This window comes from Meles meles, chromosome 2 (assembly GCF_922984935.1).
Source record: "Meles meles chromosome 2, mMelMel3.1 paternal haplotype, whole genome shotgun sequence".
Lineage (NCBI taxonomy): Eukaryota > Metazoa > Chordata > Mammalia > Carnivora > Mustelidae > Meles > Meles meles.
The window spans coordinates 2,085,901-2,098,403 of record NC_060067.1 but is presented as its reverse complement, the minus strand read 5'-3'; the positions used below and the strand labels follow the sequence as shown (position 1 = coordinate 2,098,403).

The following is a 12,503-nucleotide window of genomic DNA, read 5'->3' as shown; positions in this document are numbered from 1 at the left end:
CTAGATGTGGACATTGCTGCTGTAAACATTGGGATAAATATGCCCCTTTGGGTCCGTACATTAGTATCTTTAGGGTAAATACCCAGTAGTGCGATTGCTAGGTTGCAGGGTAGCTCTATTTTCAACTTTTGAGGAACCTCCATGATGTTTTCCAGAGTGGCTGCACCGCTTGCATTCCCACCAGCAGTGTAGGAGAGTTGCCCTTTCTTCACATCCTCGCCAAAATCTGTCGTTTTCTGACTTGTTAATTTTAGCCATTCTGACTGGTGTGAGGTGATAGATATCTCATTGTGGTTTTGATTTGTATTTCCCTGATGCCGAATGTTGTGGAGCATTTTTTCATGTGTCTGTTGGCCATCTGGATGTCTTCTTGGCAGAAATGTCTGTTCATGGCTTCTGCCCATTTCTTGATTGGATTATTTGTTCTTTGGGTGTTGAGTTTGAGAGGTTTTTTTATAGATGTTGGATACTAGCCTTTTATCTGATATGTCATTTGCAAATATCTTCTCCCATTATGTCAGTTGTCTTTTGGTTTTGTTAACTCTTTCCTTTGCTATGCAAAAGCTTTTGATCTTGATGAAGTCCCAATAGTTCATTTTTGCCCTTGCCTTTGGTGATGTTTCTAGGAAGAAGTTGTTGCAGCTGAGGTCGAAGAGGTTGCTGCCTGTGTTCTCCTCAAGGATTTTGATGGAGTCCTTTCTCACATTGAGGTCTTGCATCCATTTTGAGTCTATTTTTGTGTGTGGTGTAAGGAAAATGTCCAGTGCCATTCTTCTGCATGTGACTGTCCAATTTTCCCATCCTCACTTGTTGAAGAGACTGTCTTTTTCCATTGGACATTCTTTCCTGCTTTGTCAACAATTAGTTGACCATAGAGTTAAGGGTCTATTTCTTGGTTCTGTATTCTGTTCCATTGATCTATGTGTCTGTTTTTGTGCCAGTACCATACTGTCTTGATGATGACAGCTTTGTAATAGAGCTTGAAGTCTGGAATTGTGGTACCAGCAACTTTGGCTTTCTTTTTCAACATTAGTCTGAATATCCAGGGTCTTTTCTGGTTCCATATAAATTTTAAGATTATTTGTTCCAATTCTTTGAAATAAATTGATCGTATATTGATAGGGATTGCATTAAATGTGTAGATTGCTTTAGGTAGCATAGACATTTTCACAATATTTGTTCTTCCAATCCATGAGCATGGAACGTTTTTCCATTTCTTTGTGTCTTCCTCAATCTCTTTTATGAGTACTTTGTAGTTTTCTGAATACAGATTCTTGGCCTTTTTGGTTAGGTTTATTCCTAGGTATCTAATGGAGGTATTTAATAGTTTTGGGTGCAATTGCAAATGGGATTGGCTCCTTAATTTCTCTTTCTTCTGTCTTGCTGTTGGTGTATAGAAATGCAACTCATATCTGTGCATTGATTTTATATCCTGACACTTTACTGAATTCCTGTATGAGTTCTAGCAGTGGAATATTTTGGGTTTTCCACATAAAGTGTCATATTATCTGAAAAGAGTGATAGTTTGACTTCTTCTTTGCCAATTCAGATTCATTTAATTTCTTTTTGTTGTTTGATTGCTGAAGTTAGGACTTCTAGTACTATGTTGAATAGCAGTGGTGATAGAGGACATCCCTGCCATGTTCCTGACCTTAGGGGGAAAAGTCTCACTTTTTCCCCATTGAGAATGATATTTGCTGCGGGTTTTTCATAGATGGCTTTGATGATATTGAGGTATGTAGCCTCTATCCCTACACTTTGAAGAGTTTTGATCAAGAAAGGATGCTGTACTTTGTCAAATGCTTTTTCAGCATCTATTGAGAGGATCGTATGGTTGTTGTTCCTTATTTTATTAATGTATTGTATCACATTGATTGATTTGTGGATATTGAACCAACCTTGCAGCCCTGGAATAAATCCCACTTGGTCGTGGTGAATAATCCTTTTAATGTACTGTTGGATCCTATTGGCTACAATTTTGGTGAGAAATTTCGCATCTGGGTTCATCAAGGGTATTGATCTGTAATTCTCCTTTTTGGTAGGGTCTTTGTCTGGTTTGGGGATCAATATAATGCTGACCTCATGAAATGAGTTTGGAAGTTTTCCTTCCATTTCTATTTTTTTGGAACAGTTTCAGGAGAATAGGTGTTAATTCTTCTTTAAATGTTTGGTAGAATTCCCTGAGAAGCCACCTGCCCCTGGGCTCTTGATTGTTGGGAGATTTTTGACGACCGCTTCAATCTCTTTACTGGTTATGGGTCTGTTCAGGTTTTCTATTTCTTCTTGGTTCAGTTGTGGTAATTTATGTGTCTCCAGAAATGAATCCATTTCTTCCAGATTGTCAAATTTGTTGGTATGTAGTTGCTCATAGTATGTTATTATAATTGTTTGTATTTCTTTGGTGTTGGTTGTGACCTCTTATCTTTCATTCGTGATTTTATTTATTTGATCCCTTCTCTTTTTTGTTGATAAGTCTAGCCAGGGGTTTATCAATCTTATTAATTCTTTCAAAGAACAAGCTCCTACTTTCGTTGATCTGTTCTAGTGTTCTTTTGGTTTCTATTTCATTGATTTCTGCTCTGATCTTTATGATTTCTCTTCTCCTGCTGGGATTAGGCATTCTGTGGTGTTCTTTCTCCAGCTCCTGTAGGTGTAGGGTTAGGTTGTGTATTTGAGAACTTTCTTGTTTCTTGAGAAAGGCTTGTGTGGCTATATGCTTTTTCTCTCAGGACTCCCTTTGCTGTGCCTCACAGATTTTGAACAGCTGTGTTTTCATTATCATTTGTTTCCACGAATTTTTTCGATTCTTCTTTAATTTTCTGGTTGACCCATTCATTCTTTAGAAGGATGCTCTTTAGCCTCCATGTATTTGAGTTCTTTCCAACTTTCCTCTTAAGATTGAGTTCTGGCTTCAGAGCATTGTGGTCTGAAAATATGCCAGGAATGATCCCAATCTTTTGATACTGGTTGAGACCTGATTTGTGACCCAAGATGTGATCTATTCTGGAGAATGTTTCATATGCACCAGAGAAGAACGTGTATTCTTTTGCTTTGGGATGGAATGTTCTGAATCTATCTGTGATGTTGCATCTGGTCCAATGTGTCATTTAAGGCTTTTATTTCCTTGTTGATCTTTTGCTTGGATGATCTGTCCATCAGTGAGGGGGGTGTTAAAATCCCCTACTATTATTGTATTGTTGTCGATGTGTTTCTTTGATTTTGTTATTAATTGGTTTATATAGTTGGCTGCTCCCATGTTAGGGGCATAGATATTTAAAATTGTTAGATCTTTTGTTGGGCAGACCCTTTGAGTATATATTGCCTTCCTCATTTCTTATTATAGTCTTTGGCTTAAAATCTGATTTATGTGATATAAGGATTGCCACCCCAGCTTTCTTTTGATGTCCCTTAGCATGGTACATTGTTTTCCATCCCCTCACTTTAAATCTGGAGGTGTCTTTGGACCTAAAATGAGTTTCTTGTAGACAGCACATTGATGGGTTTGGTTTTTTATCCATTCTGATACCCTGTGTCTTTTGATTGGGGCATGTAGTCCATTTACTTTCAGGATACCTATGAAAGATATGAATTGAGTGCGCTTGTCTTCCCTGTAAGGTGACTGTTACTGTGTATTGCCTCTGTTCCTTTCTAGTCTACTACTTTTAGGCCATCCCTTTGCTTAGAGGACCCTTTTCAATACTTCCTGTAGGGCTGGTTTTGTGTTTTCAAATTCTTTCAGTTTTTGTTTGTCCTGGAAGTTTTTTATCTCTCCTTCTATTTTCAATGATAGCCTAGCTGGTTATAGTATTCTTGGCTGCACGTTTTTCTCATTTCATGCTCTGAATATGTCATACCAGCCCTTTCTGGCCTGCCAGGTCTCTGTGGATAAGTCTGCTGACAGTCTAATATTTCTGCCATTGTATGTTACAAGTCTCTTCGTTACAGACTTCCTGTTCCGAGCTGCTTTCAGGATTTTCTATTTGTCACTAAGACTTGTGCATTTTTCTATTAGATGATGGGGTGTGGACCTATTTTTAATGATTTTGAGGGGGGTCTCTGTGCCTCCTGTATTTTGATGCCTGTTTCCTTTGCCATAGTAGGGAAATAATCTACTATAATTCACTCCAATATACCTTCTGTCCCTCTCCGTCTTTCTTCTTCTTCTGGAATCCCAGTTATTCTAATATTGCTCATCTTATGGTATCACTTATCTCTCAAATTCTCCCTTTGTGGTCCAGTAGTTGTTTGTCTCTTTTGCTCAGTTTCTTTATTCTCTGTCATTTGGTCTTCTATATCACTAATTCTCTCTTCTGCCTCATTTGTCCTAGCAGTAAGAGCCTCCATTTTTTATTGCACCTCATTAATAACTTTAAATTTCAACTGGGTTAGATTTTAGTTCTTTTATTTCTCCAGAAAGGGATTTTATTCCTTCAGAAACATTTCTCTAATATCTTCCATACCTTTTTCAAGCCCAGCTAGCACCTTTATAATCGTAGTTCTGAACTCTAGTTCTGACATATTGGCAATGTCCATATTGATTAGGTCCCAAGCTGTCGGTATTGCTGCTGCTGCTTTTTTTTTTTTTTTTTGTGGTGAGTTTTTCCACCTTGTCATTTTATCCAGATAAGAATATATAAATGAGAGAATAAAATACTAAAATGGTGGCAAAGACCCCAGAAAAATGTACTGCTAACCAAATCAGAAGAGTCCCAAAACTGGGGGGGGGGGGAAGAATGGGGGGAAAATGAAATAAAAAAATAAAAAATTATATATATATGTATATATACATATATATGTGTGTGTGTGTGTATATATATATATGTGTGTGTGTGTGTATGTATGTATATATATATATATATATATATATATATATATATATATATTAGACTGGTGAACAGAACAGAGCCACTCACTTGATTTTGGGTGTATTTTGTTCTCTTAGAAGAAATTGACTCCCAAAGTTTTAAAGAAAGAAAAACTTATACATATACAAAAATAAGGGTAAACATGATGAAGGGATGGAATATGACTGTAAAGATGAAAATTTTTTAAAAATTCTAAAGAAGTAATGGTAAGATAAGTTGTTTGGAAAATGAAAAGAAAAAAAAAAGAGGAGAAAATTGCTCAGGCTGGAAATTAGAACAAAGCATGTGTTAGATTAGGGTATATTTGGATCTATTAGAAGAAATTGTTTCCCAACATTATTTGGAAAAAAAAAAGCACACCTATATGTATACCAAAAATAAGGTTAAATACAATACAATAAGGGATAAAATATGACTATAACAATGAAGGTTTTAAAAGATTTTTTTAGAAAGGTATTGCTAAGGTAAACTAGTTAAAACATGCTAAAAGAGGAAAGAGGAAAAGTTTTAAAAAATAGAATAAGAGGGCACCTGGGTGGCTCAGTTGGTTATGCAACTGCCTTTGGCTCAGGTCATGATCCTCGAGTCCCGGGATTGAGTCCCACTTTGGGCTTCCTGCTCAGCAAGGAGTCTGCTTCTCCCGCTGACCTCCCTCCTCTAATTCTCTCTCTCTTCTCAAATAAATAAATAAAATCTTTTTAAAAATAGAATGAGAAAAAAAAATAAAATTAAAAAAAATTTAACTTTACAAGACTAAAGATCATGGGGAAAAAGCCATAATTCTATGTGTTGCTTTCCCCCAGCTCTGGAGTTCTGCTGTTCTCCTTGATCGGTGAGCTTGATCTTGGCTGGATGTTCTTGCTGATCTTCTTGGGGAGGGACCTGTTACAGTGATTCTCAAATGTCTTTGGCAGAGGTGGAATTGCACCACCCTTACCAGGGACCAAGCTAAGTAATCTACTCGGTTTTGCTCTCGGGAGCTTTTGTTCCCTGAACGCTTTCCATAGAGCTCTGGAGGATGGGAATGAAAATGTCAGCCTCCCAATCTCTGGCCCAGAAGAACAAAGAGCTTGGGCCCCACTCCTCAGTGTGCCCTCAGAGATAAGCAGTGAATGACTCCTGTCCCCATGGTCTCCAACCACACTCCAAGCTCACCCAGCCTATGGTTGAGCATCTCTATCTCTGGCACATGGCCCCGTCTGGAGTCTCCAAACCCAGCAGATTCCTGCCACGTTGCTCCTCCAAGAGCAGGAAGGTGAGTCTCCCCAGTTCTGCCACTTGTGGAGTCCCTGCTCAAAGAGCAGTGGCCCGACCGTGCCTTGGATCAAGGTTTAAGGTAACCCTAATCTGAAAGCTCACTCTTCGGCTCTGTCTCTGTAGTTGGCTTCCCCGCTCTGATACCTCACAGCTCTGCCACACTCAGACACCCCCCAATCTTTCTGTGACTCCACAGGGCCTGAGACCACACTGTCCCTGCAAGGGCTACACCCCCCTTAGCCTCTGGAATGATGTCCCTCAGTGGAGCAGACTTCTAAAAGTACCAATTTTGTGCTCCACTGCTCCGCCACTTGCCGGGAGCTGGCCCATCCCCAGTGGTCTATCTTCCTGTCGCTTTGGATTCACTTCTCTGCACGTTCTACCATTAAGAAAGTGATCGATTTTCTGTTTCTAGAACTGCTGCTCTTCTTCTCTTTGATCTCCTGTTGGGTTTGTAGGTGTTCGGAATGGTTTGATACCTATCTAGCTAAACTCCTAGGATCTGATGTCATTTCAGTCTGCTACCCCTCTGCCATCTTGCCTCTCTCTTACTCTCTATAGGGTTTTAATAGGGTTTTTTTAAAATTAAATTTTAAGTATTCTATATATAAAACGTAGAAAATCTTTATCATACTTTTTAGTGACATATTACAATTTAGATATCTATTTTTTAACCTAATGCTTTTTGACATTAAACCTTTATATAGTTCAAACTATTAAATTCCTTTGCTGATTTCTTCTGTGTTTCCATGTTTAAAAAGATTCCTGTGCAAAGACTGGATGAATATTGACCTATATTTCCTTCTACCTTAGTTTGTTGTTTTCTTTCTATATTTAAATATATAAATTTTCTAGGATTTTTTGAAGTAAGGTTAGAGTGTTAGAGTCTTTTTACTTTGTTCCATTGATTATTATTTTTCAGTAATTTATAACTGTTGATCTTATCCTAATAACTTGATTATCCCAATTACTTGATTTATTATATTTTATGTTTGGCTTAGAAACCCATCTCTTCTAGGAACTGGATTCAGGCATTAGTTGTTGTTGTATGTGTAAGATTGTTTTAGAACTCTTATTATCTACTGTTGAGGAATAATTTTTAAAAGAAGGTAGAATCATGATTTTCATACAGACATACAATAAACATATGTCAAAAATTTTTAACTCATTAATGAGGGACCAGTAAAATGTTATGATTGGTTTGAAGAATTCAAAGGGCAGAGATTTATAAAGGGAATAAGAAATTCTGAAATGAAGGGGCACCTCAGTGGCTCAGTTGGTTAAACATCCAACTCTTGATTTCAGCTCAGATCATGATCTCAGAGTCATGAGATCAAGCCTGCCTTGAACTCCAAGCTGGGTGTGACAAGGAGTGACAAGCTGAGACTTAAGACTCTCCTCTCCCTCTCCCTCTGCTCTTCCCCATGTGTCTGTGTGTGTGTGTGTGTGTGTGTGTGTGTGTGCATGCGCACGAGCACTCTATTTCTCCTTCTCTAAAAAAAAAAGAGAAGAAATTCTGAAATGAATTTACAAACATGTGCAAAACTAGTCTGTCAAAATCAATGCAAAAATCAGTTGCATTCTAAGGAACCCTACTCTGCATTTATACAGACTAATTTATTTGCATTATAAGGAAACTTCTACAACTTACAGAGTTGTAATATCAGATAAAGATAAGAAAACTTACATAAGTGAGTAGTCACAGTAGCCATTATTTGATTTTTTCCTATTTCAAATTCTCTCACAATTTTTTCTGACAGTCTCCTTTCCTCTTTTTATCATAATAAATTCAAAGAATTATCATTGTTATAAAATAAGACCAGTCCCATTAGATTTGCCTGATTGTTTACATAGATGCAGTAAAAGTGCTATTTTACCATATAGGACACCTTAAGTTTCTTTTGTAAACTCTAAAACCATACAATTTTGAACAAATACTAAATTATGTCTGAAAGTTTTTATAAGGAATCTCAAATTGGATTTTTAAAATCCTCTATTATCTGGTGACCTGAGGCTAGGAAACCAAGCTCAAAAAATGTTCTTCACAATATTTAACCTGAAATATCTATAAGTATGGGTAAATTCCTCTTTCTCAAGGTCCCCCCAATACTAAGATTACATATATTTAATATATAATATTCTTAGACTTTCTAAGCCAAGAAATAGGTCAGGGCTTTGTAGGCATCGCTTCCATAAGTAAAGTCAAACTTAGTTCATCAAGAGTGGCTGTTCCTACATGATTTAAATGAGTACTGTTCTCAAATATGACATTCCAGGTAGGGCCTTGGCTTTTCAATGTGTACACTTACACCCTGATTAAAAAAAATTAACAGCTCCTTTTTGAACCAATGCAAATAACTAAATGGCCATGGAAAATTAAGTGTAAAGTACGTGTAAAGTTTCATTTAATTTTTCTACACTTGGAGTCCAATTAATGGAAGGCAAAAATTAGAAATTAAAACTGTTAGAGGGTATTTGGACATTTGATTAAGCTAGGATCAGGATACTAGAGAAATAATACTTAGTCATATATTTAATTAAATAAGCATTTAAAATAATAGTACATTTTAAATAAATATAGACATTAATATGATTGTAAAGAAACTTATCTTTATATAAGTGAGGAATCTGATCTTTTCTTTCTTTCTTTTTCTTAATCAGGAATGTAATAAATTCAATATAAAGCATAGAAAAAATTTCCTATAAGACACACATTATTTGCTACCTAGACAGATGACACAGAAGGTCAAAAAATATTTTATATATAGGCCAAGGAATGAACCAGTAAGTAAAAAAAAAAGTCCATGAAGATAAGGCAAACATTAGGAAAATTTTATTATATTTCATCACTTCATTTCAAACTCAAGGGCTATAAACCAAGTCAAGTAAAATATACTTCCAAATTTGCCCTTTATTTTGCTTTTTCTGTTGCAACAAATCTCAGGGTACCAAGGAGTTCAAAATAATTTTTATATTAATATTAAGATGTTATTTCTGTTAACATTTTAATTCATGTTCACCATTGTTCTAGTCAAACTAATCAGTAAGTATTTAAAAATTTCTCAGTTTCAACTTCTAATATGATAAATATTGATGGTTATAACCCACATAAAAGTTTTTTGGGGGCGCCTGGGTGGCTCAGTGGGTTAAGCCGCTGCCTTCGGCTCAGGTCATGGTCTCAGGGTCCTGGGATCGAGTCCCGCATCGGGCTCTCTGCTCAGCGGGGAGCCTGCTTCCCTCTCTCTCTCTCTCTCTCTCTCTCTCTGCCTGCCTCTCTGCTTACTTGTGATCTCTCTCTGCCAAATAAATAAATAAATAAATAAATTAAAAAAAAAAAAAAAAGTTTTTTGGAGTCCTCAGTAAGTCTCAAGATTGTACACAGGATATGAAAAGGAACAAAAAGGGAAAAAAAGGCCTGAAAAACACTACTGTATATATTTATACAATGTATATTCATATGTAAAACCAGTACTATAAAGCTTGTATTATAAAACAAAACTATTTTCTCTTTGGAACACAAAAGCACATAGACAGTGGTTTTAGTCTGTCCTTATTACTATGTGTAATTTGATCAGTATATTTGAATAAATTTAAGAAAAACAAACCCAAGTAGAATGAAATGTTTGCTTGTATTATACCTAACACTGATAAATCACACTATAAGCTATTTTTATTAAGCCAAATGATTATACTAGTCTAACTTACCAAAAATTTACTGTAATTATATGAACTTTAATGTTCAAAACATTTCCAAGTTTCAAAACAATAACAATTTTAAAAAGGTTTATATATTTATTTCAGGGAGAGAGAGCATGCACGGGTAGGGAGGGGCAGAGGGAAAGGCAGTGAGAATCTCAAGCAGGCTCCACACTGAGCTCAGAGGCCAGCACAAGGCTCAATCTCTTGACCCTGAGATCATGACCTGAGCCAAAACCAAGAGTCAGACACCCAACCTACTATGCCACTAGGTACTCCTATGAGAGTAACTTTTTAAGAATGCACATATCAAGTATTCAAAATTTTGATTTCCTTGTTTTCCTGGAATTTTAAACATTAGCCACAGGCCAAAAGTAAACACACAAAAAAAAAATTATCAGACTATATATCAAAAAGTTGTTTCCTTTCCTGATAAGCACAAGATTCTCAATCTGAGCTCAAATAGACGAGCAGACAAACAAAGAAAATAAAATACTAACAAATTATATTCTCTGTTGTCTTCTATCCAAGAAATAATAAATCTCTATAATCTATTACTCCATTTACAAAGATCACAAAATTTTGAGCACAAAACCAAATTACTGTTACCAATGTTACCAATAATTTGTTGATTTTAAATGTCCCCAAAACAAAAACAAAGCACAAAAGTAGTAAAATGGAAAATATGCAAAGAAACAGAGGATAGGCAAAGTGAAAGTTCTGTGACAAGAGGGAATTTACCTCTTGGAACCAAGAAATGCCCCGGATTATGTCCTACATGAGATATAACACTCCTCCAACAACACAGGTTCCTCAGACATCAGCTGACTCCATCGGGCATTGTAATTTACTACAAGATAATTGTCTACAAGGTAATTGTATACAAGATAATTTTTCATAAAAAGATATAATTATGACTCATACAGATATGATGTGAATGTACCAACTATTTTATTTAATTTACTAATTATAGAAGGAGCAATTCAAAGGAGAATTCTAGGAGCAAAACATATATATGGAATAAGAAAAATTGAAATAAATTTACAAATAGAACTCAATGCAGTGTAATAATTATTGAATTATATTGCATACAATTAATTTGCATCTTTTTGACAAGAATATTTTGCATTATTATCAAGTTTTCCACAACTTAAAGAGTTGTAAAATAGCACAAAAACCATGAAATGCAGAAAAAAGTTAGATGAGTGAGTCACTCAGGACACCCAATATTTTTATTTACCCATTTCAGTCTTTACAGTTTTGCTGACTCTACTTAAAAGATAAACTAAAATATTTTTTTCTTGCTAACAAGAAATTACTATCATGGGGACAAAGCAGGATGAAAGCTTTCCTCTAGTCCTACATCTAAATGCCTTATCATCTCTTCCTACAAGAAGAGATAGCAAGTAACTTCATTCTTCTGTGCATTGAATAATATTTCCAATTGTAGATATTACCAACTCTTTTAGAGAGACTCTTTTAGAGTCTCTTATCAATACCATATTAGTGAATACTCCTTCCCACAGGAGTTCCCCAGGAGCCTAGATGTATTATAGATTATTCTGAATAAAGATATAAGGAGCAAATCTTTTTTCACAGATTATAATTAAAGTGGGGGGGGGGAGTTCAAATAGTTTTTAAACAGGTAAGAAGGTTTTAATTAAACCCACCATGGACAGGCACTTCCACCAGTCTTCATCAATTCCAAACTCAAGGTCATTTTTATTGGACAAACTTGAAATTATGATAGGATTTTTTTAGATTTGTTAACCTGTGATCACAAGTGTCTATGAAGTCCTTCCTTGGAAATTCTGCAGAGTTAGTAACTCATGGGGTTTAGCAGAGTCCAGACAAGCATGAGCTTCTGACAGTTTTGACCCTAAGTGTTCTCAGTGATGTCACAACCCAGAGCCTCAAAGCTTCTGATTGGAATTATCACCACTCCTAAGAAAAAGGACCTGAAGGGAAACATGAAAATGTCTCTTTTTAAAAACTTTTTATTTATTTTTTTAAATTTCTTTTCAGTTGAAACATGAAAATGTCTTGATGGCCATTGCATTTTTTTTTCTGTTGCTATAATATTGAAACAAGAAAATTTGTTTAATGCCAATCATTTGCATGATGGACTGGACTGATTAACAATATAATTTATGTATTTTAGTCTTCCCCAGGTGACAACTCTACTAGAACCCCTATCCAGACAGAACTCTACATTCAAGTTGTCCTTTTTGACCACATTTCCAGAAGAAAGACTTAGCTACCAACATGTTACATGGTCCCCTAATGGCTTGCTAAATTTGAATGAATTCTGTAATCAGAAACAACTTAGAAAATAAATGAGTCCTGTAGCTGGGGGGCAAGCTGGAATAATAAAAGTTGATAAAGAAATTGGAAAGAAAACCATAATTGTGCCTGTCTTTGTGTGGTACAGATCTTAATCTGACTTGAGGTTTTTCTAAATTTTCCCCTCTAAATCCTGAAGCTGATTGTAACAGTTCATGGGAGAGAATCTTCTTGCTACTTATTTTGTAGCTCAGATTTTCCAAAACAAAAATTCTCCAGGTCCTACTATTGCCAAATATAGAGGTCTGGAATCTATACCATGTGGCAGTTCTACCTACGAAATTTGTTGAATATTGATAAGAAGTCTGAAATTGAAGAACAAGAGTAAGAAGATATAAATAC

The 12,503-nt window shown here is 35.8% G+C and overlaps 1 protein-coding gene across 3 annotated transcripts in view; it reads left to right on the top strand.

The window, feature by feature from the left end:
* CFAP299 (cilia and flagella associated protein 299) overlaps positions 1-12,161 on the top strand; it is a 613,349-nt gene extending 601,188 nt beyond the window's left edge. For 2 of the 3 annotated variants that reach the window (XM_045984663.1, XM_045984671.1), the window contains exon 6: positions 11,980-12,161. In XM_045984663.1, coding sequence (XP_045840619.1) covers positions 11,980-12,075 — 96 coding nt within the window. In that variant the 3' untranslated portion in view covers positions 12,076-12,161. Of the gene's footprint in view, positions 1-5,845; positions 5,896-11,979 lie in introns of those variants that run through there. The other variant, XM_045984677.1, reaches the window with a different exon arrangement.
* Positions 12,162-12,503: the final 342 nt, after the last annotated feature.